Raw genomic sequence first — 24928 nt, 5'->3', positions numbered from 1 at the left:
CAAGCTTCAAAATCAGGTCAGCCTAGCTATTGTTTCCCTCCCCTCCTTACACCTTCAGCTCTTTTTCTCATGAGGAGCCCAGCCAACCTTCTTGCATCATTCCTTTGGCAGGGCCAGATGGGCGCTGCGCGGGGAGCCGTGGGGATGCGGCATCGGTCGGCTAGAAAAGATGCCGACGCGGCACAACCGCCCGAGTGGGGCAGGCACCGGTGGGGCCCACCGGAGCGGGAGCTCCTGCCGTACTTCCCAGCTTCAGGATGCCTCCACCTGCAGCTGGATTTGTTGTGGCAGATGCTGTATAAACAGTAGGGCTGTTTGGATAATGAAGTTTTTACTAGCTGGGAGTAAAGTTTGCACTTAGGCAATCAGTAAGTGTCACTTGCGTACGCGAAGAAATGGTAATGCGCACCTCAGCAGAAGCATTTCTTAGTCAGATGTGCTTCTGCTCAACTAAGAGCCTCTCCTCGGGCAACGGTGGGTGCTGCTCCAGCCTCTCAAAGAGGCCATCGTGAGTGATGCATTTTAGCCTTGACTACAACCCTTTTTTGCATGTGTGATTATTAAATTATTCTCTGCAACGCGGCAGAATAAATGTTTATGAAACCAATTTGCTCTGGTTTAGAGCACGGGGTCATAATACTATGAGATGCTTTTGATTAACTAGTACCTAATGCATAGGCTGATTACTCTTTAGCTTTGTTGACTGTGTAGGAAAAGGTCAGCGTTCGGCATTGGGATGCGAGTGGGGCTGCCTTGCTGCTGGGGAAGCACATTCTTAATGAGTCCCTTCTCGTTTGACAGGTGCAAAACATGTCCCAGTCGATAGAGGTGTTGGACAGGCGGACTCAAAGAGACCTACAGTACGTTGAGAAGATGGAAAACCAGATGAGGGGACTGGAATCAAAATTCAAGCAAGTGGAAGAAAGCCACAAGCAGCACCTGGCAAGGCAGTTTAAGGTATGTCTGCTTTCCAAACTGCTAACGAAGCCGTGGCCAGGGATTTAGCGGGGTGCGCACGGGACTGTGGCCCTGGTCCCCGTCAGCTCACGCAGCCGTTGGTCCGGTCGTACACGGCGCTGGTGGCCACCCACCCGTGCAGCTCCCTCCTGTCCAAAGCACGGCCAGATCCAGGTTGCAGCATCGCGTCCTCGGCCGCAGTACATTTTTCTATAGGGTAAAAGCATAAATCTCCACGTTCCCGTACCCACGAACCACACCTGGGTGCCCCAAATAGGGCAGCGTAGGATTGCTCTGTGCAAGGCGGGGGGGTCTGCAGGGAGACCCCGGGGCAGCTGAGGTCAGGACGAGGTGGGTTCCCCTCCACAGCAAGGCAGCTCTTCCCCACGCCGTGCCTGGGACCCATTTTTGGGGAAGAGCCAGGAGCTGGGGCTCCGTTACATTTCTGCAGCCCGTGGCAAACCGCAACGGGCCGTCACCAAATTGCTTCCCTCCTTGGGGTGGTTGTAGCAACGGGGCGATCGATCAAACAAATCAACCCCCCCCCCAAAAAAACCCCAAAAGTACGACTATTGCAGCTGTCCTCGGGCTGGCAAACGGCCCATCTCAAGGATGTGCAAATGTCCAATTTTGAAGTAATGGTGTTGGCAGCAGAGCCAGCACCTGCTGATGGATTATACGTGTTTTGTCCTGGTGTCGTACAAATGAGAAATAAAGATATGAGCCTTTTAAATGAAGGTGTCATTGCGAGCAATGGTCGAACTTTCAAGAACTTGATTGAGAACAAATGAATTTCCAAAAAGAGGCTGTCAGCAATATTTGGAATCTTAAATTTTAGTAATGCTTTTCATTAATAGATATAAAAACCAAATTGAGAAGATTTCTAGTGAAATTTGGGGACGTTTCTGATCAGCTACCCAGCTGATTCCCATCCTCATTTCCAGGCAGCTGCCCAGCTGGCTGGTGTTTTAAAGGAGAATTTTTTAATTGATGTGTTAAATACTGAAATACCAAGATTACATCATAAAAAGCTGGGAAGAAGGTTCTTAAAGCTTTTCACCAACTCCACCTCCTCCACTCCCCATCTCCAGTTACCACAGGTGCCTAAATTTAGCTCCACAGCCTGGATGTAAGGACCATCTTTCTGATTTATGCATGAGTTTTGTTTTTTTTTTTTTATACTTCCCCCCCCCCTCCATTCTGATGAGTTTAATCCTCCCCATTGCCTGCCGGGGAGCTTGCACCGGGAAGTGCAAGTAAATAAGAAAATAAATATATTCCCCACATGCAAACCACAGGAGGGAAAGCCTCTCGACTTAAATAGGAGGGGATGGGAAGGAAAGAAATGAGGCTGAGAACCAATTTCTGATCCCGTTCACCCCCAAGCTGCTTCAGCAGACAGCCAGATGTCACAGCCCTGAGCGCTGTGAACTTGGCCACTGTGCAATAGTTTAAGCAGCACCAGGTATACTGTGTATACTAACATGCTTCATTAACGGGTAGGTGCATGCATATTTATGTCTACTCATTAGCTGCTGGAGCAAAGCATCTTCAACAAAATGCTGCATACCGTGCCTTTAAACAAGGCCTTCATTTAATTAAAAAAAAAAAAAAGTCTTCGTTTCTGCAAAATAAATTTGATAATGACTTTGATTTTTATGTTCTTTATAGCATGCCTAAAAACAGTAAGGAATTTTTGTCTAATTTGCTGCCAAAGCACCATTTTAAATAACAGCCACAGCATTTTGTTTCTGCTAATGCCAGCATTAAAATGTGAGTGGTTTGGAGCTCTTGTGTTTTTTTTCTCTTTAGTTCCGTAAGAGTATTTGTCTATGAATGGCTATCTATATAAGGCAGGTTAGTGAGCTAGATCCTCAACAGTATTTCATTTTCTTGCTTACAGGGCTAACTTAAAAGCAAGTTTTTTCAATGCTGCAGTGACTGAAGAAGCAGTTCACTCCCATGTAACCATGAAAAGAGGGCCACAGAGCATTTTGCACCATGCATTTATTTTTTTGATTATTTTTCAAATTAGCACCATATCTCACTAAGGAACCTTGAACCACACAACCGAGATCTTCCTTTGCATGCAATTGTAGATGCATTTCATGAATAGTTTGAAACCCTTGTCAATGCATATATATATTATTTTATTTTATTTTTTGGAAAGAAAAAAAAAAGAACTCTTTGTGTATGTGATCTGAAGCATGTAACCCTAAGATGTTGCATTCTAAAAATGACAAATAAAGGCCTTTCCCAAATATTTTGGTGTTCTGCAGCCTGTTTAATATGTTCTTTCCAATACATCATTTGGACCAAAATAATAATTAAAATAATTTTAATGATAATAATTGTGGGATATGAACATTGCACTCACGTAGGAAGCAACAAGGTCAAGGCAGAGTGTTGCAGATTTTTGCACGCATAGCACTGAACCAAGCTTATTTTAACCTTGCAGGCGATAAAAGCGAAAATGGAGGAACTTAGGCCTTTGATACCAGTGTTGGAAGAGTACAAAGCCGATGCAAAATTGGTATTGCAGTTTAAAGAGGAGGTCCAGAATCTGACGTCAGTTCTAAACGAACTCCAGGAAGAGATTGGCGCCTATGACTACGAAGAGCTTCAGAACAGAGTGTCAAATCTTGAAGAAAGGCTTCGTGCATGCATGCAAAAATTAGGTAGGCTCAGAACAACATGGTGACACTGGCTAAACACCATCGATGTTAAACCACGCATCCCGTCTGGAGGCAGAGATGCTAGACTGGACATCTCCTTGTGCCTGGCCTGGCTGTAAGAGATGAACTCGCACAGCCGGGTTTGATCCTGTAAATATTTATGCTATAAGTAACATTAATCTTGGGAGTAGTCCTGCTGAGGATTACTTGCATGACCAATGTTGCTTATGGCATAAGTGCTTCAGGATCGGGCCCTTGCCTAGGCATGTGACGTTTTGCGGCGTTTGCATAAGTGGACGGTGAAATGCGGGAAATGCGTGGCCTATTGCAAATAACGCTTATGCAAAGCAAACACATGCACCCATTTTGCTTATGCATCGATGTCCGATCTTTTCGCTGACTGGACCTGGCACATCAGCAGAGGTCTCCGCGCACCGCTTTAAGTAGCGTGCGCGCGCGTGTGTGTGTGTGCAGGCTGTGACTCGGTTTGCCTTTTTTCCTTTCCTTTCGCATCTTGCAAATCCCTGTTGAGAAGAGCATGATGTAGCTGGTGCGGGGTCGCGGTTTGGTCCGGACTATGCCATGTGCAGGATATAAATCCTCCCCATCTCTCCCGTTCCCTGAGGGAGCCCCTTCCGTCAGGCCAAGTAACCAGCGATGCTAAAATGCGAGAGATTCGTCTGTAATCTCACTCAGAGAGTATTAATTGACTGAAGCCGGTGGGTCCATTGTGGGGAGACACAGCTGTAGCTAAAGCCAGCGTCCGACCCCAGACAGAGGGTGGAGAAGGGGGGAGGAAGGGCACTGCCTTCCGCAGCTGCAAGAAATCTCCCCACCGTTTGTTGGCCTAGCTCTGTCTTGATTTAATTTCTACTTACATTATTGACTTTCTTGTTAAGCAATTTAGATAATCTAAACACATTAACTGCTCTGCAGTCTATTTTGGTAGCACATATGAAATAACACTCTCAGGTAACTTCATGGAAGATCCGATCTCTTCTGAGCACTTTATATCCTTGGCAAGGTAACGCTTTGTTTCTCTCTTGTCTTTGCTGGTGGGATTGCTTTTGCTTGTTTCTAGATGCCTCCACACTTCTGTAAGCAGCAGCCTCCCCTGTATTTCCCCCTGCATTTCCATCCCGACCTCTGTTACCTTCTATGTCCCTCATAAGCTACCTCTCACTTGAAATCTCGGAAAGGAAAGCAAATTTCCACGTAAGCCTGGATGCTCAGAGGTATTTGAACTACGACCACGCAGCGAGTCGTGCCCTGCGATACCCCCGGCGAGCTGCCCGGTGGGCAGGTATACCCCCCCCCCCCGGCTAAGTGAGAGGGCAGAGCCTGATTTCTCATTTATTAATGAGCGCTGATGTGCCCCGGTGTGGTTCTGGGGGCAGAACAGGCTGAGGCGAGTCATGCCGTCGCTTTCTGCACCGTGTCTGCGGTCCCGCTCCTCGCCCCGTGATGGTCGCGGGGAAGGCAGCAGGGTCGGGGGACGGCGGGGAAGTCCTGACCTTGTCCTTACCCGCTTGAATTTCACCCTGAAAGCTTAACGGGGACAGAAATGATCGAGGTTGTAATGACTTCATGCTTTCTGTGTTAGCAGTACCTAATACCTGGAGCTTTATCATGTGGGGACCATACAGACACCTCAGGAATGACAGTCCTGCAGTGGGTGAGATAAGAAAGGATGGAGAACAGTCCCAGGAGTGTCTGGTTGACCAAGGTCACATAGCAACCCCCCCGCAGCCCCACACTGCCAGCACAGGGGAGCTCTGCCCTGCAAACGGCTTGTCTTATTTCTCCCCTCCCGAAAGCAGAGGTGGGTGTGACGAGAGGAGACGGTGCCTAAGGAGGGATCTGCTTGCTGCATCCATAGCCTTCAGCCCATCTCTTGAAGATGAGGAGGAGCTGCAGGTGATGGGGAGAGGGAACAGCAGCAGGACCAGGGATTTGAGTCTGTAGAAGTACTCTCTGAGGCATAGTTCTTTAAACAAAACCATCCTGGACCCCACAGCCCCTCTCCAGCTGGCCTCGGCGGAGCTGCCCAGCCCAGGCTGACTCCACCAGAGCCAGGGAAGCTGTGATGATCCTCCCGCAGACCCTGGGCAGACTTTAAGAAGTAACTCAAAAAAAAAAAAAAAAAAGATTTTGCTCTTGGACCATTAGCTCCTTCTGCTCTGGACCATGTCCTGGCTCATTACAGCCCCCTCATGCTCAGGTCCTCCAGCTGGGACACCCCCCAAGGCAGCAGCCCAGGTAAGCCTGACTGGGGCAGCTAGGATGGTGAGCTCCTGCAAGCAACTTTTTCTAGAAACTTTTTGGCGTTTGTTTGGAATCTTTTTGAGGCTTTATGGAGCTTTTTGGCTGTGCCCCTTCTTTCTCCTCTTGGTCTCTCTGTGACTGCGGGGTCAGGGTAGCTTTTCTGCCTCGGGGCGTTGCGGCACCCGTGGGTGCTCGCGGAGGTGGATGCTGAGTCCTGCAAGCGTTCGCCCGTGAGGGTTTGCTGCTCACCCAGGAGGGTGATTTATTTGGTCACTTAACAGCAAACAGCACAGATTGAATTTCCAATGTTGTTTATCGCTCCAGCGTGTAAACCAGTGAAAATGATAGTTAATTGAGTTAAATTCGGATAACAACCTTACAGACACTTTGCTGCCTCACGACGAGGCCCTGTTCACTGAGGATTGCTGTGTGCTGCAAATTATCTGCTCAGAGGGATTCATTGATGTTTCAAGTAGCACGTTTTAGCTTAGATTTGCTCCTGCGTGGGCCAGCAATGCTGCTCACCTGGTGTGTGCTCACTTGCTAGAGCTCAGGGTGCAGCTTAGAGTACCCAGAACAGGATCAGGGAGCTGCTGCAATAAGCACGGGACAAGGGAAGGGGAGGGGGTGTGCTGGGTTCCCGTCCGGTTCGCCTCTCCCCATCCCCTGGGAAGCACTGATGCTCGACAGTGCAGCAGCATTTTCCTGAGACAAGGTCCTGTTTTGCATTTTGGGTTTCCTAAGCATTATTGATGGATCAATAGTGAAAACAATTCCTGACTCCGGCATGTGTGTGAAGGGAAAAAAAAATCAATAATGGCATGTTCAATCTGTTATTCCGTTTACACTCTTAAAGATCACTATTTATACAGGGATTTTAACGTTTCCATTAATGTTCCTAAGAGGAGACTTGGAAGAATGGAAAGGTTGTCACTCCTTGATTCGAGGGGGAATTTAACTTGGCTGCGCTCCGCAGGCTCACGTTTGCCTGATAGCACGAGCTTTCCCTGACTCTTGCAAAAAATCCCGGCCCACAATCCCGGCGCAGGGATGGGAACAGAGCCCTGCCCGCCCGTCCCAGATGTTTTGGGGATGGGAGGGCTCCCTGCCAGGTGACAGAGGCAAGGGCAGGGCACGACGCAACTGCCGCTGCCCCATCCCTGCTACGGAGGGCTGGGACCGGGATGTGGGGGGGGATCAGACCTCGGCTTTGTGGGAAACCCCAGCAGGGAAGGTGCTCGGCTGTAGCAGCAGCAGCCCAAGCAGAACCGCGGAGTCCAGAAGGAGACGGCGCTGGTGCTGGTGCCATGGCTGCCTTGGTGGATAAATTGCTGCTGAGCTGCTAAACATCGCTTGTGGGCTGGATCTTAGGAGAAATACGGAGCTGAGGTGTTAGTATCCTGGGAGGATGGTAGTGCTCGTTGTAACTGGGTGGAGGAAAGCGTGTCTTCTCCTGCTGGAAAATTCCTCGTGTGGCTAGAGGAAGGGGCTGTGTGCGTGGACGTGGTGTTTCCTTGCTGCTCTGCTGAGCTGCAGGAGGGCAGGTCGGAGGCAGCTGGCTGGGTCAGCCTGGAGGTGCTCGGGAAAAGGCTGATTTGTGCTGTTTTCCAGGAAAGCTGCTCCTCACAGGCTTCCCCTGTGTCCTGGACTCATGGATGAGCACCAGGTCATGCTTTCCTGTTGCACATTTGTCCCTGAGTGACTTGAAATGCCCCTAGCATCCCATCCTCCTGCCATCCCAATGGGAGAGCAGGTTTGCTGCAAAAGGCTCAGCACCCATGGGTGCTGGGCTGCCCAGGGCAGGGCTCTGCTGGGCAATCAAGCAGCAGCTTTAGGGCAATCGCAGCCAGGGCATAAAAACTCCCCCGTGCAAATCAGTAGAGTCTGGTAGAGGAAGGACTTGGATGCTGGGCGTCTTGGGCTCTTGCCCCAGCTCTGCTCCCAACCCATCGCTGCATGCTCAGCTCCTCACCTGCAGAGAAGAGCAGTGCTGAGACTGCCCGGGGCTGCTGGTGGGTGCTTCGAGGCTGTGCAGGCTGCTGCTTTGTGCCGGAGCATGGGGAGATGCAAGAATCCCATCTTGTGAGCTACTGCTCTGATTCAAACTGCGACATGTCCAAGGGAAGCAGTAGAAGACAGAGTCCCCTCTGCTCCCAGTAAAGTAATCTTCCTGCTTTTAATGATTTCTAGCCCCATAGAAAGAGGGAAAAAAGCTGATGGTGTTCAGAGTGTGGTTTGCATCTTGTCAGGAACGGACGGGTGAATGAGGATCATAGAGGCTGTAGTTGTCCATCCCTGGGCGGTAAGCCCATGAGAGCTGCAGGGACCTAGCTAACTAGGGGCCTTAAAGGATCCATTTTAAACTTTCCCCCTAGCATATGTGTGCCCGTGATAGATTTACAACAAGAAAGAAAACACCTTGCCCTGTGTAAGAGCAACCCTCTTGCATTGCTGAAGAGCTGTTGTGAATGTGCCTCCAGCTAAACGTTTATGAGATGTAGCCTCAGTGCTTGCAAACAACACTAGTTTACCCTTATCAGCTGCTGCTGCTTTTTTTTTTTTACTTTTTTTTTTTTTTTAATCAATGAGCTTTTATACAACCTTTCTCTCCAGGGAAATGGAAGGAAAGAGATAAAGTGACAGCAATGTAGGGCTTCGATAATAGAAGGCAGCGTTGAGCAGATCTGTGATTAGAGGAAGGCTGGTCCTCTGCCAGGGGAATTTGCAAGACATTAAGAATTTATTATTTTAACCCATTGCATCCCTTTGTCAATACCTTGCTCTCCTCCTGAGCTGAGAGGTTTTGCATACATCAGACAGGCAGGAGGATAAATTCCCATACATCGTGTCTCAGGGAGGCCAGGAAAGCTCTCAGCTTTTTGGTGGGATCTCTCTTTATCTGCCTGGTGTCTGAAGGCTGTGGGAAGACTGATGGTCCCCTTGGCCATGTCATGCTGGTGCATATCAAGAATAGCTTCAGCTATTTTATGCCCTGGGCTAAGGTGACCCCTTTGCCCGCAGTTCAGAGCTGAGGTAGGTGGATGTGTCCCATGGCCGTGATCAGGAATATAAAGGGGCAGATGAGAACAGGCTAAGGAGAAAGGCAGCTAAGAGATATTGCAGAGTATATGTACTGGAAACATTCAAGGCCAGGTTGGATGGGGCTTTGAGCAACCTGATCTAGTTGAAAATGTCCCTGCTCGTTGCAGGGGGGTTGGACTAGATGACCTTTACTGGTCCCTTCTAACCCAAACCATTCTGTGATTCTATGATTCTCCTTGGTAATTTTGAGCAGAAGGACCTTGTCCTGAGCTGGCAGAGCTCTAACCACGGTTCAGCAGCACCTCCATGGGCTCCCAACTGCGTCCCTGGCCCTGCGTACCCCCGCTGAGCAGCGGGACCATCCGTACCGCAGTGCAGCTGCAGCTCAGCCTGCAAACCCAGCACCCAGCGCAGCCGCTCCATCCCAGCACCGCCGCCTTCCCCTTCCCCAGCCTGCCAGAGGCTTCCACATCAAAAAGGAGAAGTCAGGAAACGCCTTCTGAATTTCAGGTTGTGGCTGTCCCCCTGGTGCCGCTGACCTTAGCTTGTCTTGCTCAGGAGATGCTGCTGCAGGACCAGTTCTACACTGAATGTGTCTGGGTTTTAAATGAGGGCTCCTGCAGCAGCAGACCATCCAACACCAGCCCCCAGTCCCTCCTGCGGCATCTTCATCTCTTTGCCTGTCATTCCTTAGTGCCCATATGCTAAAATGCTGGGTTTGCAGGAGACCAGAGTGGCAGCTTTGCTGAAACTTGGGGATATCAGTAGAAATAGGAACTCAGCATATGGCCGCACCTTCTATGCTGAGGCTGTAGCATTGCAGGCATCTATTCACAGGCATCTCCAGAGGGGTGCTTGGTTCAGTATCAGGGGACACAACCATGGAAGGGAAACAAACTGCCACAGGCAGCTGGCACGGCAAGCTGGAGGAGAGGTGCCGCTGCTTCACCTCCTGTTTAGGGCTTAAAAACACAGCAAGGCACTTAGCTGGGCTTGCAAATGTGCTCACATGCCCACTGAATTCAATGGCATGAAATCAACGGTGCGGAGCACCCGAGTACGCTTCAAAACCTGGCTCATAGTGCTGTGCGGGTGCACGTCCCTGTTGTGGTGATGCTGAGTCTGGGCAGGATTCCCGGGGCAGCTCCCGAGGGACACCCCACCTCCTGCCTTCCAGCCTGCTGTGTTTGGGTTCCTCTCCTGGAGCTGGCGAAGCCCAGGCTGGCAGAGGAGACAGGAGGAGGCTGGTGAACTCGTTAGTGTCTCCTAAGCGTGCAGACACAATAGGGAACAGAGAGGTGGCTGGTAGAAGCCGGTAAATGGTCTTGCAGGGAAGAGATTTATATTGCATATAATTTCCCACCTTTTTTTTTTTTCTTCTTCTCCTTTGCATAACCTGTAACAAATGCATGTTTCCAGCAGGGCTGGAATAGACATGTTTCTCTTTTTATCTTGGCTGCACCCACTCTATCATAGCAGAAATGAGCAGAGCTATTCAGCTAATTTCTCCACCTGGCTGCTCGACCCTGGCTAACTCTTCTCATTTCCTATTCTGTGACATTAGCAGCACGGCTGGTTCAGGAAAGCTTGTTTTCTTGGGGCCGTGTGATAAGGACAATTGTTATTAAGAGGCATGAAACAAACAAAAGCATCCGACAGTTGTTCTTGGCCTAATTACCTCTACCTAATTAAAAACAGAGCTGCCCATCAGCGGGGGAGAGCAGTGGGCAGAGCGGTGTGGGTGGTGGCCGGCTCTGGTGCCCGTCACTGGGGCTTTGGGGCCGGTTGGCAAAAACCCACCACCAAAGGAGCCGCGGTGGTGGTCTGACATGGTGCTCACCAGCCTTGCACTCTTTTTCAGCTTGTGGCAAGCTGACGGGAATAAGTGACCCAATCACAATTAAAACCTCGGGGTCCAGGTTCGGCTCGTGGATGACAGACCCTCTCGCTCCCGAAGGAGAGAACAAGGTAAGACCCCGACACCTTCGTCTCTGTGTTCCCACCTCCACCGACGCGGCTTTGAAAATTCATTACACCCGAGCACCGAAGCCCAGGTTGTGCCCTGTGAAACCTGTGGAAGGTCGTAATTCATCTCACGGGGCTCTGTTGGCCTCATCGGCAGTGGGATGGGGCTGAGGATCCCGCAGGGAGGGAGGATGAGGAGGGGGCTGAGCAGCCCCATGCAGTGGTCCTTTCCCAGAGCAGGCGAAACTCACTGCAGTGATGAGCGTGCATGGTCTCAGAAGTGTCACCGTGAGGTCTGTGCCCCCCACGGGAGGGAAAAACCAAATATTGGGTTTCTCATCTGGGTTTGGCAGCCAGCAGGAGCTGGAGCCAAGCAGAGGGACCCGTGGTCCCAGGCTGTGCTGCTCTTCTGCTGCCAGTGCCTCCGATAATGTCATCTGACTGCATTTGTCCTCCATCCTCCACCTTCATTGTTGTGAGGAATTAACTGACTGCAGCCAGAGAGAGATTTGTTTTGCTTTGTTTTGGTCTTTTTTTTTTTCCATTCAGACCATTCAATTTTGATCCCAAGGAGGTAGGAGGCCAATAACTGGCTGAAAATCAATCCAGGCTTCCCATGACTGATGGAATGGAAAATATCTTGAGTGTTTGCTGAGGATTTGCAGGCAGCAAAACAAAACAAAAACCACAGAGCTTGGCTGCATGGCAATTCCCTCCTGCATGCAGCATCCTTCATCAAAGGATGAAGGCATCAGCCGGGGCTGTATCAGGGCAGCTATTTTGAGAGCTTTGCCCCGTGATTGGCTTTCTGTAGCTAAGAGAGGACGAGGGATGCTCTGGAGGAGCCCCCCCCAGGGTGGCTTGTGGATGTGCAGCAATGAAGCAACAGTGACTTGAGATGTCAGGCTCTTTCCCTCCAGCAGCTAGCTGGTTGGCACTGGTTCCCCTATGCGACACCTCCATATTTTACAGTTATTAAACAAAATTTCACCTGTAGCCCCAATAAGATCCTAATTATGAAGTGAGATGGGAAGACTTTACCCACATCACATCTTGCTTTGCTCAAAAGAGGGGACAGGCTTGTCCCCTTTGGGCTGTGTTTGCTTCATCCCTCGGCACTGACGTGATTTATACATCTGTGAAGGAAGAGTCAGGCCTGTTGCAGCTGAAGCTAGTTGATCAAATGCTAAAGATCTTTCCATGTCTTATGAGAGTTTTGTCTCAAACTAGTATTTTTTAATATTTTTTTTTTACCCATGCCTTTTTCCGCAGTGTATTTTTGTCGTGCGAGTAGACAAGCGGTTTTCTCTGGACTGTAGCTCAAGCTTCACAAGCGTGTATGTGTGTATAATATATAAATCTACTGTGAATTTTATTAGAAACACACAATTAAGCGAACTTCATTGGCTGCCCGGCAGAGTGGGAAACTGGGAATGGGGAGAGATGGGCAGTTTATCATATCTGTCTTATGTCACCAAGCCCCAGGCGGTGTTTGGTGGTTCGTATGGTCATTTGTTCGTGTCATGAAATCATTGAACACAACTGGGGAAAATTGCAAGTCTCGCAGGAGCAGCCCGGCGGCGAGGCAGCAGGTGGATGCTGAGCGCTGGGATTGATGTGTATTGGCAGGAGAAGGTTGCTCAAAGCCAGCCGGTGCGATGAGACATTGCTATCCATCAATCTCTGCTTCTCCAAAGCGTGAAACGCCTTTGGGTCCTGCCACCTTGCAGCCCCGGTGTGACGATATGGGGTTCTGCTCTTCTGGGCTTCTCTTTGTCTCTCTCAAAACTGAGCACAATGCATTGGCATGCGTAATTTTTTAATACCAAATAATGAAATGGGAGCAGCAGAGAGACAATCAAGTTTTCTGGGTTTTTTTTGTGATTTCCCAAGCTGGTTTAGTTGAACGCAGGCATTTCATTAAGAGAGGAATGCTCTCCAGTGCCATGCCTGACAGCAGAAGCTCTCCCAGGCTGCAGGCACCTCTCTGCCATGGGCTCAGGAACACACGTGGTTTTTCTCTGGTGCTTTTGCAGCCATCGTCAAGCCCACAGCAGAGGTGTGAAGATCTGAGCCATTTGCCACACGTTCATTCCCCACCTCTGTGGTGTTTCCAGGGAGGTAACGACGGAGGGCTGAAGTTCCCTACAAAGTTTTTGCAGACCCCACTTGGCCTTTCAAATACAGCAGCCAAAAGCAGTTTACATGCACACACCGTGTGTAAATGTTTGTCTGCTCTTCTAAGGGACCCTGGAGACAGCCGTATTGCAGAGACAGTACTATCAGATTTTGCAAGGGGTTTGCAAAAGAAGTTTGCACTACAACATTACCCAAATCTGCATCCTTAAAGGCTTCCATCTTGCTATTTAATTTACTTTTTCTCCTTCCTAAACAGTTTCTACAGAAAGCGGCTATCTTATTTCTAGGCAGCAACTGCATACAGAATGTCACTCACTGGCTGGATATTTCTGCTTGATATTAACTGCACAGCTTTGTCATTTGCCTCCAAATGGGTTTCATATGACAAAAGCCTTTTTTTTTTTTAAGGAGTCTAGACAGTGTCCCTAGTGAACTGGCACTTAAATGATGATCTAAAACCTCTCCCCCCTCTACTGATAGCAGGATTTTAATGTCTTTGTCTCTTATATTTTAGCGGCCTTGGTTTCAGCTTTTGATGCAGAAGTGTATGATTTTTAAACCAATATGGACTTTGCCTGAATTTCCTTGACAATGAGCGATTGCATCCATCACTTCTGCATGCCAAATTAATGGAGTTCTGCACAGCAGCTGGTATAATTTACTGAGTACTACCACGATGGGGCTTACGGGAAGCAAAAGCGGCATCAACATAATAGGCTGGGTTTAGCCAGAGAAAAGATGTTAATTGCCCTCTCGAAGGACGGTGCCAGTCATGCAGCACTCCCAGGGAACCTTTTAAGCTCCAGGTTCCTGGGGAGATACCAGGTTACCCCTGGGAAAGCTTTGCTATTCAGTTGATTTCTTGGCTGATTTTGGGTTCCAAAAATTGGGTTTATTTCTGGGTGTAGGTGGCAGGTGTTGGACACATCATCTTCCAGCGGGTTGGATTCCTTGCTCTGGATTTCGCTCCCAGCTCAGTTTCTAGGGTGATGTGCAAAGGGCTCAGCTGGGTCTTTGCTGTTTTCTAACCCCACGTGTTTCTGTTGCTCGCCCAGGTCTGGTACATGGACAGCTACCACAACAACCGCTTCGTCCGCGAATATAAATCCATGGCAGATTTCATGAATACTGACAATTTTACCTCTCACCGTCTCCCTCACCCGTGGTCAGGCACCGGTCAAGTGGTCTACAATGGCTCTATCTATTTCAATAAATACCAAAGCCACATAATTATCAGGTTTGACTTGAAAACAGAGACCATTCTCAAGACTCGCAGCCTGGATTATGCCGGCTACAACAACATGTACCACTACGCCTGGGGTGGCCACTCGGACATTGACCTCATGGTGGACGAGAACGGGCTGTGGGCCGTCTACGCCACCAACCAGAACGCGGGCAACATCGTCATCAGCAAGTTGGACCCCAACACCCTGCAGAGCCTCCAGACCTGGAACACCAGCTACCCGAAACGCAGCGCTGGGGAGGCCTTCATCATCTGCGGCACGCTCTACGTCACCAACGGCTACTCGGGAGGTACCAAGGTGCACTACGCCTACCAGACCAATGCCTCCACCTACGAGTACATCGACATCCCCTTCCAAAACAAGTACTCGCACATTTCCATGTTGGACTACAACCCCAAGGATCGGGCCCTCTATGCCTGGAACAACGGGCACCAAATACTTTACAATGTCACCCTCTTCCACGTCATCAGGTCTGACGAGTTGTAGTCCATCCTTGTTTAGAAACTGATTTAGAAAAAAAAAAGGAAAAAAGGGAGAAACGAATTAAAAAAAAAACCAAACTAATATCAAGGAAACACATTTTAAATAAGTAAATATATAAACAGCTGCCAAAATTAAGACCAACGTCATGGAGGATTACTCAGCATAAACCTGACAGATCAGCATTACCTCTACATTTCTAGAAGTCTGGCCCTGTGTTATAGACTCACAAATAACCATGTACTTGCAGCTGGAACTGCACTTAAAGAACCACTTAAGTTTGGGGTTTTGTTTTGTTTCTGTTCCGATAGCAAACCTATAGTACATACTAAAGAAGTAAGGCAATGACTGTTGAAAGTTTATCCTTGGGAGACTCGCTCTCTTCTGTGTGTGGGTTGCATGGACATTTTCCCGACGTCACGGTCAGCTGTGATGGATGTGTGATTTGTATTTCTAAGCAGAAAAAGCTGACCCGTGAGGAGCTCTCGCTGTCTGAACAAGACCTATCACAGGTTAGTTTTCTTCGCCTTCCATTGCAGCTACTGTCTCTCAACTGTGTTCTTGTCACTTAGATTAACTGTGCTGAGACCTGAAGTAGCTCATGGATCTGTGTCTTAGTAACTATTAAACACGATGGTTTAAGTATGTATTATGAACAAGTTGTTGTACCCATATTGTTTGAACTTATGTATTCAGCAAATATATTGTATAATGTATGTCTGTTATTTACCAGAGGTGGCAAAACTTTGTATGTCCAGTTTATGCAATGAATGTTGTAAATGCAATGATGTAGTTTGGATTAATAAATGATGGTTTTGTTTCTAAAAAGAAAAAAAAGATCAGTGTTCACCCTTATACACAGATAACCAATTTCATGTTGATAATTACAAGAATATTCTCTTACTGTTATACTATCTACAAAGCATTATGGTGGTTGGAAATCGCTTCTGTGGAAATTCTGTGGCATCAGATTCCCATGGGAAGCCCTGTTTATGGAAGTGTGAAGGTCATTAATTTTTTTTAAGAGGAAAACTTTGTACTATCCACAGTTATCTAAGGAACAATAAAAATATTAGGAGACTTCCCTGCTTTGTTTTTTGTCTTCTCTGTACAAGTGACTGACAAGGGGCTGACGGCGGAGTGGGCTTGGGGGGGGGACAGCGTTTGATATCAGTGCTACAACAGGAGGAAATTGTGTCGTCTATCGCTTTTGTAAAGAGTTGGAGACACGGTGCCTCGGACTGCTAAGTGCAGTTGGATAATTTTCCTTCTCAGATGCTTAGAGTGCTTCTCATCCTGAATTTGGTATAGTCTTATGCTGGTAAAAATCTCCTTCCATTTAATACAGCTAGCACTGCGATGCTTATTATAACGAGCGACTGTTACTGTTGGGGCCTGAGCACTCAACACAATCATGCCTCTCGTTTCTGCCAAAGCAGGGGCCTCACAGCGTTGCAGGATGCTGCAGTGCCGCAGCACACACCTTGAAATGATCCGAGGCACTTTGCCAGCTGAACGCTCCTAAAGCTCTTGATATTTTGAAGCTTAAGATGCTGGATGCTAACATGCTCCTCAACCGTGTTTAACAAATCCTGCACTTGCCCGCTCTCCCTTTACACACTTCCACCATATGCTCTCCCTATGGCAGGGCTCATTTTACTGGGAAGCCAGCACCACCGGCAGCTTCTTTCTGCTGCCACTGGTGTGGGGTCCCATCCTTCCCTCTGGTGTGATACACGGGGTCCCACCTTTCCCCTCTGCCCCAAGGAGAGCAGTATTCAGCAATCCCCACACCACAGCCAGCCCTAGGTGAAGGGACAGCACCCATCCTGCCCTCACTGCCCGCCCAAGGAGCCCGCTGAGCTGGATCTCGCGGGCAGCGGGGATGCCTGGTACCTGCACGAGCTCCAAAGGGCTCACTCTGTTGTCGTTAGACCCTTGTTGCCTCCCTTCCAAACGGAGAAGCGGGTGACTGTGTTTGGCACCACCAGGCACGACGATTTTTCAGCCAAGTGGTATGTGAACGGCTATATTGGCTGATGAGGTTCAGCCTTCGAACTCGGCAGACTGATGCATTAGGGCCCTCGGAAGGAGCGCGGATCAGTGAGGTCAGGAAATTGAATATAAGCAATTGGTGACTGCTGCAAATTGCACATATGGATTTCAACCTCTCGGCCTTAGCAGAAAGTCCCCGCTGGGCTCTTCAGCAGGAGAGGGGAAAGAAAAAAATGGTGTAGTGTGGTTTCCCAGAGCTGGATTAAACCACAAGCAATGAACGATCCTCCACATGTGGATGTTTGAGCCAGTTATACGGGTTTGAGATACCGCCCTGTGTCAGCATTACTCCTCTTCTGAAATGCTGACTGTATCCAGAACGGGGACAGCTCTCTGAGGATTTGTTTCTGTGCTACACACACCATATTTCCAGGACTCTGGACTGCCAGGTTTGTGGAGATCTTTGATATTTAGCAGTGGTTTTCCCTCCAAGAAGCTAAAAAAGGGGGCTAGAGACCCACGGTGTAATTGGCAGCAGTATTGATCTTCAATGCACAAGAGAAATGTGTTAAGCCAAAAAGCTGTAAGGCACCTGCAGTCATTTCTATTTAATTAATGTATTTCTTCAGTGCAAACTCATTTAAGGGGAGCGTGCTGTTTTTATAAGATTTAGAGCTGGATCCAGCAACCGCTGCAATCAATGGGATGGATACCGATGCCTACAACAGGGGCTGAGCTTTTGCAGCCAACTGAACCTGCTTGCTGCACAACTCCTCAAGTGCATTGTCTTGCACAGTCATGCCGTAGTTTTGAATCATGGCTCTTGTCAGCTGTACTACACGCTGAATTGCTTTTCAGTGCAGATTATTGTCCCAGCAGCTGGGCTTTGCATACAGTTTCCTACCCGCCTGCATGCCACGGAGCTGTGCTAATCGTCCTGAAGACCAGACGGTTCTTCTCGAAGACCTCTGTAGGTGTTCACGGAGATTGTCCCAACCAATCTGTCCAGTGTTGGGGAGATGGTTCAGGTAGACAGGAGCACATGGCAGGGCACCACCCGAATCTGCTAGCATCCCGACCAGGCACACTGCCACACCGAAGCACTGCCATGTGCCAAATCACCCAAAGTCAGCTTTGTCATTAGGCAAGATTTAAGGACAAAAGAACACCTTTGCTTCGAAACATTGATCTGCAAAACTAAATTGAATTACAGAAAGGCAAAATAATGCTGTTTGCTTTAGGGCACAGCTACATTTAGATTCTAATTTTCCTAGTGCAATTCGTTTAAGACAAGGCTCAACAGCACAAGATGTCCTTGAACACAACAAAGACAGAGAAGCTTTTCTGTAACATGTACCCAAAGTTAATGAGATGAGAAAAGTGCTTTAAGGGGTGTACCTTTGTCCTATTTGCCTGTAGTGCAATATTCTATAAATGGATCCATATGGTCATATACTTAATGGTATGTATTACTTTTCAAGTGGATGAGCCATTCAAAGACAAGTACGTCCCAGAGGATTGCTTCCTATAGCCTATGACTTAATTATTTGGTGCACGAGGCTTGCTGTCCAAATTTAGTCATGGGAGTCAGTGAGTTACTTTAGAGAAACATCTGACCGTACTTTTGTATGTGTGTTTATGTGTTGTTAATATTTTACAAGGGATTAATTTGAAAGCACTATACTAGATACTTGTGAGGGTTTTGGTTTGATGCAGAGAGCAGGTTCTGCTCCCAGCCTCATCAACCATGCCGAGTCCCAGCTCCATAGCTGAGCAAGCAACGGGACAGATTTAATTTTGCATGTCACAATATTGCTGTCCTTCATCCTTTGAGTCAGATGAACCAATACTCTCCAGCTGTTTTATACCTGCCTTGGGATAAATGAGGTATCTGATGGGTTTGCTCTCATTCTTGCAGTTCACCAAGCCATGGTCCTTTTCTATCCTTTGCTCTGAGACGACCCCCTTCCCCGAAGCCCTCGTGCCCACCCCAGAGGATACCTGCCCACCCTACGTGCCTCCCCACAGCACGGCCGTGTGTCTGGCCAGCTCAGACCCCAGGCAAAACAGCTCCCTCCACCTTGTCACCGTGATATTTCTGTCATTCTCCAGGCCACGTCTAGCAACACGTGTAACTGGTTTTGTGTGCAGGGGAGAGCCTGGCTTTTGGGGCTGACATATGGAAACCGAAGCTCATCCTTCCCCCACCGGTGGCGAAGCCCACGGGGAGCAGCAGCGGGCTGTGAAATGCAGCTTAGAGCTGCGATAGCGCTTACACAGACTGTCCCGTTGAATTAAATGAAGCTCGCTCAGCACCTGGCCTAAAACCCAGGCAGAAATACTGACTGTTGCTTAGCATCATCACAACACTGAGAGCTAAAAATTTTCCTTTCTTCCTTTGCTGTTACTTCTCTGACCTTCATTAGTTCTGCAAGCACCGAATGCAGAGCCCATATGGAGACAGTTATCACAAAAAAATGAATCCTGGCCCCTTAATTAGCTCCTCATTATCTGAGAGCTCCATATTGAAGCATTAAGACGTTGCAAAGCAATTTGTTGAGTTTCCAATTAAAAGTTTTTAGAATTGTTGAGCCTTTTAATACTTTGTGTTTACAAATTGCCTTGGACCTACACCAATACACACATTTCCTTCACTGGGGAAATATAGCTGAGGAGCTGATAGTTATTAATATAAAATCCTTGGTTTTAATAAAGTCATAAACCATGTCAATGAAGCTGCTCTTTTTATACCTGATACAATAGACGTGACTCTCTGAATGAGTGCAGAAGACTAAGAATCATTAAGAGGGCAATTATAGGCTGATTTCCTAATAACTCCGCTTTTACAGCACTGTAAAAATGAATGTACACATCCCTCTTTATATTAATTTACCCTGGATATGTTCCTACCAGATGACAGTAGGTGCCGAGACCCTCCGTTTCTGCAGGGGTGAAAGAGCAGTTAGCAAGGCTCAGCTCCTCCCAACAGCACATTGCAGGATCAGGCCAGTCATGAATAAATAAAAGCCAGATGGGCATGGATTATATTCACTGTATTGCGCAAGCTGTTAGCTGGAGGAGTGCAGCTACGAACACGGAAGAAAAATGGGTCTCTCCTACTTAGCACAGAGTCACACAGGCTTCGCCTGGGTTCCTCGGATGAGTCTATGGCCTGATCTACCGTGGTGGCCAAAAAAATCGGGAGGTGGCTGGCCGATTGACAAACCCAGCATCGAGGTCTTCTTAAAATCTGCAGAGTCAACATGAAGCAAGGGGAGCTCTGCTGACCTGGGGAAGGTTTAAGTGGTTTGCTTAAAACCTCTTAAAAATGGTTCCCAAGCCATTTGGAAGGGATGGCCATCTTCACATCGCATCCGACGAGTATAAAGGAGGGATGCAGCTTGTCTGCAGCAGAACAGGCACCAGCCCGCAGAGCTTTAACTCACCCCAAAGAGCTGCTTCCTCCTGTAAAATAGTCCCCAGTTGCTCCAGGCTGAATAAGTTCATGGCCATTAAGAGCCTGTTGTATAATAATCATAGGAAGACACGTATCACCGAGGGGAGCCGACCGAGGGAAGCGGCTTTGGTGTGCGGCAGAGCTGTACGGAGGGATCTGTGCAAGCCATGACAAACAGCACCGTGCTGAAGCGACGTGCGCTGGGCTTTTGTTCTCAGCCTGTGCCGAGGACTTGTGATAATATGGTACTTATGTTCTTTGGGATGTTGTAAAGCCATGAGCTGATCTGTATTGAACATGTCGTTTGTATTCCCACGCTGTTTTTTTAAGCAAATCTGTCAAATAAAACCAAAAAAAGAATGAAAAGAGGAATGCAAAGGAGTGATTACATAAGGAATTTACTGCGCAGGCAGTCCTGGCCACTCCGGGCACCGGCGGCTTCGTGGCTTTGCTGTCCTCTGAGAGGAGGTAGAAATGACCCTGAGAAACAGCTTTGGTCTGGAACGGAGAGCAGCACCCCAGACAACCGGCTGACACCCAGACAGGGGCTAAGGGCCGTCTCCAGCCGCTGTGGTACTGCCTTTGTCCGTAGGCGGCTGATTCCCTCCTGGCCCTCGGCATCCTCCGAGCTTCGGGGCTGTTTTGCAGTGAATCATCTCCCTCTCGACAGACAGGGGCTGAGCTCTTTCTCGCCCTCCCTCTGGCTTTTTGGTCTGGCTTTTAAAGACCTCCTCACTTTCAGGATCATTTTTTCATGCCCTTCTGTGCATATTTTTCCATTTTTGCACTTTCTGAGTGCCCGGCTACCAAAAAAAAGGTGTCTACAGGCAGATCAGCACCGGCAGCGGCGATGTGGGTCCTTCCTCAAACACGCATAGCGAGCCCCCAGCAACGCAGGCAAGGGACCTTGGGGAAAGGAAACATAAATCTGCCATCTGTGGCAATTTAGCATTTACCAGTCATATTGCACTAGGGCACTGTCACTTTGAATGAATGTTAAAGCGTTTCCTTTCTGTGGCCTGAGCAGTCTCCTTTTCCCATCAAATTGGCCATGGCGTGCCATAATAAAACAGACATACTGTGGCTGCAAAGGGTCACTCAGAGGGGCTGACTTTAACTCAGGGAGGTCCCCTTTTGAAGGAGACATTCAATTAAAGTTTTATTGCAATTCTGCAATGTGAAGCCGCAAGGGTGAGTCTCAATAGCTGTGCTGGGATTTTAAATTAGCAGCCGAGTATGAATTTGCCAGTGATCCTGGCCGTGAGCACCGGGCAGTCAGCTGTGGTAGTCAGCGGGAGCGAGATCCAGGGAAAACACAGTGGTGGCACCGTGCACTTGGCTTTGCTTTTCATGACTAGCAGGATGAGCAAGCACAAGCGTGGGATGACCTGGGAGCAGACGTGGTGGAAAGATGAAAGGACAGCTCTGGCTTTCTGGAGTGCCATTGTGAGAGGGACCATCTGGGAGCTGGGGTTCAGACAGCACTTTGAGATATGAGACTTGGGTAAGTCCTGCAATCCAGGAGGAGTTTGCATGAAGAAAAGGTGTTAGGTTAGGCCCACTGTCTTTTGAGCACAAATATTTGTGCTCTCAAGCAAGATTTCCACTTGCAAACACCGCTCAAGAGCTGGCAGCCTTCAGCTGCGAACACACAGACTGAAAGGCGCATTGAAGAGCTCAGACAGGAGCTGAGAAGCGTTTCCAAACTTCCACATTTCTTCTTTCTTATCATTTCCCCTGAAAAAGCAGGAAGAATCAGCCCAAATCACTGATGCAGCGTTCAGGGCTTGCGGGGAATGGAGCAAAACAGGGCTGCAAACATCTGCTACAGCCACGGTGACAGCAGCGACGATGATGACGATGATACCAGGCCGGGTCTGAGCATCTGTCTCCTGGCTGGACCCAGGACTGGGCGCTGGTTTTCCTCTACGGATTTTAGGTTCAAAACCCCACTCATCCCTGGGAAGGAAACCAGCCTCTGGAAACGCAGGGTGTTCAGCAGGAGGAGATCACAAATTTCTGCCGAGCATCCCAAAGCACCTAACACATTACCGACACACGCACCGCTCGAGTGCAGGTGCTTGGAGCCCAGCCGCCGCTGCAGTAAAGACAGAGGAGGGTAAGCTGTTGTAAACGAACAGGGCTCTGCGCCCAGATTTTAGCCATAACACTTTCTTTCAAAAACTCAATAAACTGGTGTTTTGCACAGGAAAAACTGTCAGACTTTTAATTACCAGCCATCGTTACTGTGTTATCATAATGCGAGTGAATAGAAGCTGCTCTGCGACTGCCAGATGTTCACACTCCCGCTCGTTACAGCAGCGATGAGCGCAGCGCTGCCTGGCCCCGGCTGGGAGCCAGGATGAGGAACCCCGGCCCCGCCACCCCAGGCACGCACAAATCTGGGATAAAGAGCTGTAAAATGTTCCAGCCTTTGGCATAAAAATAGCCTCTGCAGTTAAACCAGATGGGATAAAACCTGCGGAAGGGCAATCAACCCTCATGCACCAGGGCGCACGATGGTTGTCAGCTAAGGGTCAGGAAGAAATTTGTCCTGGGGGTGATGCTATCTAATGGACTGTGCTAGGAGTTGTAATGCTCTCTGCTGAAAGCGTGCAGCAGTAGCTGCTGCTGGAAACAGGCTACGAGACCTGATCGTCCACAGTGTTGCTTAAATACGTTTTGCATTTTAAATATTAAACACAGTATTAATATTGTAATTCCCATCTGTTAAATCAATATCGTAGGTACTCTGTTATGTCAAACACCCACCCCGACCCTGGCCGGAGTCCTTGAGCACTGCAGAAACTGCTGGGCTCTGCCTGCTCACTGCAGGAGCCCAGGCAGCCCGGTGGGTTTGGCTGGTTTTGGTTTCAGCCCAGTTGCAGCTCAAACTCCATGAGGGCATAAAACTGGTGGCAACTAATTAATTCCCTGGAAGGGAATGGAGGTGCGGGGTAGGACACCCCATGGGACCGTGCAGCCAGGCCACCAGAGCCTGGAGAGCACACCCAAGGATGTCCTTCAGCGAGGAGCGAGAGCTGCTTGTAAGCAGAGAGGAGAAAAAGTACAAAACTGGGGAACTTGGATCACTTTATCCCATAGCAACAAGCCCGTTCAACAGGAGGAGCGTGTTCACAGCAGAGCCCTAAAAAAGGAGCTGTTAAAATAAACATTGGCATATCTCACACCTCCCTCTTCCCTGAAGGATGCTCTCTGGAAGCACATGTGGACAAACTAGGGAAGGGAAGGGAAGAGAAGGAAAGTAGTGATGAAGGGGAAGATTAGAGGTACTCTAATTAAGTGCTGAAATTAATCCTCTGTTGTCTTTCACTATCTAATATGTTTAATCATTATGGCTTCTCTGTTGTTCACTGATGAATCCAGCAGTCTCTTTCAGAGCATCTGGTCATATTATTCCCTTGCTTAATGACAGCATAAAAAAACCCCAAGCATTGCCTGTGGAGTTTTTGCCCTACATATCGAATGCCACCTTGTAGGCAAGTAACGAAGAGGCCCTGTAACCAGCGGCTCGCAGCCCGCAGCGATGCTCAGCCCGTGCCCCTGCGTGTCGAGGCTGGGCACAGGGTGGAGGGCTGTGCCTGGCCCCATCTCGCACCCCCCACTGCGCCCCGGAGAACCCCCAGCCCAAGGAGGAGATGCTGCTGTCAGAAGGGAAAATCCTGCCGGGGCTGAGGGGCACCAGAGGTGTTACGGCCGCATGCCATTAGCACGCTTATAAATGTGGAAATTTGTCGCTGGAACAGATAAGAGGCCTCTCTGCAAGCACCCTTCTAGCTTTGAGGTGGACAGCTGGTTTCAGGTGTCTTTCCCTGCTTTCTGCGTGTCGCCTCGCTATGGGGAGGGATAAAAAAAATCCCATTTTTCTTGTGCAAACTGGAATAAGATCCCCAGAGCCTTTACGAGCCTGTGCTGCCCCTGCTCAGGACCTCCTGGGGTGGATGCTACGAGCAGCGGAGGTCTCTTCTGTGGGTAAGCAATCTGCCTTCACTCTGGGCACGCAGCCCCAGCAGGCAGAGCTGGGAGGGTGCACGTGCCTCTCGGAAACCCCTTGATTTCCGACGTGCATGCAGATAACATCACACGCTGCCATCACGTTGCCTCCAGTGACACCGCAGACCCGAGCAGAGTCACGTATGTGTGTGTTGGTCTCCGAGAAAAGGCCAGGACAATGTTATTTTGGAGTCAATATCACACTTGCATTTGCTCCCCTTCCTCTTCCCCTTCTTTTTGTTTTTATCTTTGCATCAGAGCGGACCAAAATGCCAACATGTCACCGTCACTGCAGAGCAACTGAAAATGTGACATGATTAGAGATCAGGGCAATAATGAGACAGTTTATCTTCCCTACACATAGAGCACTGGATGAACCACTGGGAAATAAAAAAAGCTTCAATAAATCATATTGTCTCTGCCGCGGAAGTAATAACGCCAGCAACGCCAGGTACAGGGAGAAGTTTGCTCTGACATCTGCTCCCAAGGCGTCGTGGCTGCGAGCCAGGCGAGTGCCTGCTAAATCCTCCCGACAACCTCTGGGCACAGCTGGAGCTGCTCCCGTGGGCAGCGGGGCTCAGTCGCTGGGCTGGGGGTGCAGGGGACATCCAGAGCCATGGGAAGGCCTGGAAAGCTCCATTCCTATTGAATTCATTCCTGTGCCGGAGTGTGGACTGTTCTCTTACTAGGTGAGG

At 48.9% G+C, this 24928-nt stretch overlaps 1 protein-coding gene across 2 annotated transcripts in view; it reads left to right on the top strand.

Annotated features, from left to right (window-relative positions):
• Positions 1-15851, top strand: part of OLFM1 (olfactomedin 1) — a 34559-nt gene extending 18708 nt beyond the window's left edge. For both annotated transcript variants that reach the window (XM_052815164.1, XM_052815163.1), the window contains exons 3-6: positions 802-957; positions 3416-3635; positions 10801-10907; positions 14099-15851. In XM_052815164.1, the coding sequence (XP_052671124.1) occupies positions 802-957; positions 3416-3635; positions 10801-10907; positions 14099-14773 (1158 nt within the window). In that variant the 3' untranslated portion in view covers positions 14774-15851. The remainder of the gene's footprint in view (positions 1-801; positions 958-3415; positions 3636-10800; positions 10908-14098) is intronic.
• The last annotated feature ends 9077 nt before the right edge of the window (positions 15852-24928 follow it).

This window comes from Harpia harpyja, chromosome 19, assembly GCF_026419915.1.
Source record: "Harpia harpyja isolate bHarHar1 chromosome 19, bHarHar1 primary haplotype, whole genome shotgun sequence".
NCBI lineage: Eukaryota > Metazoa > Chordata > Aves > Accipitriformes > Accipitridae > Harpia > Harpia harpyja.
This window is presented reverse-complemented; position numbering and strand designations above follow the sequence as displayed.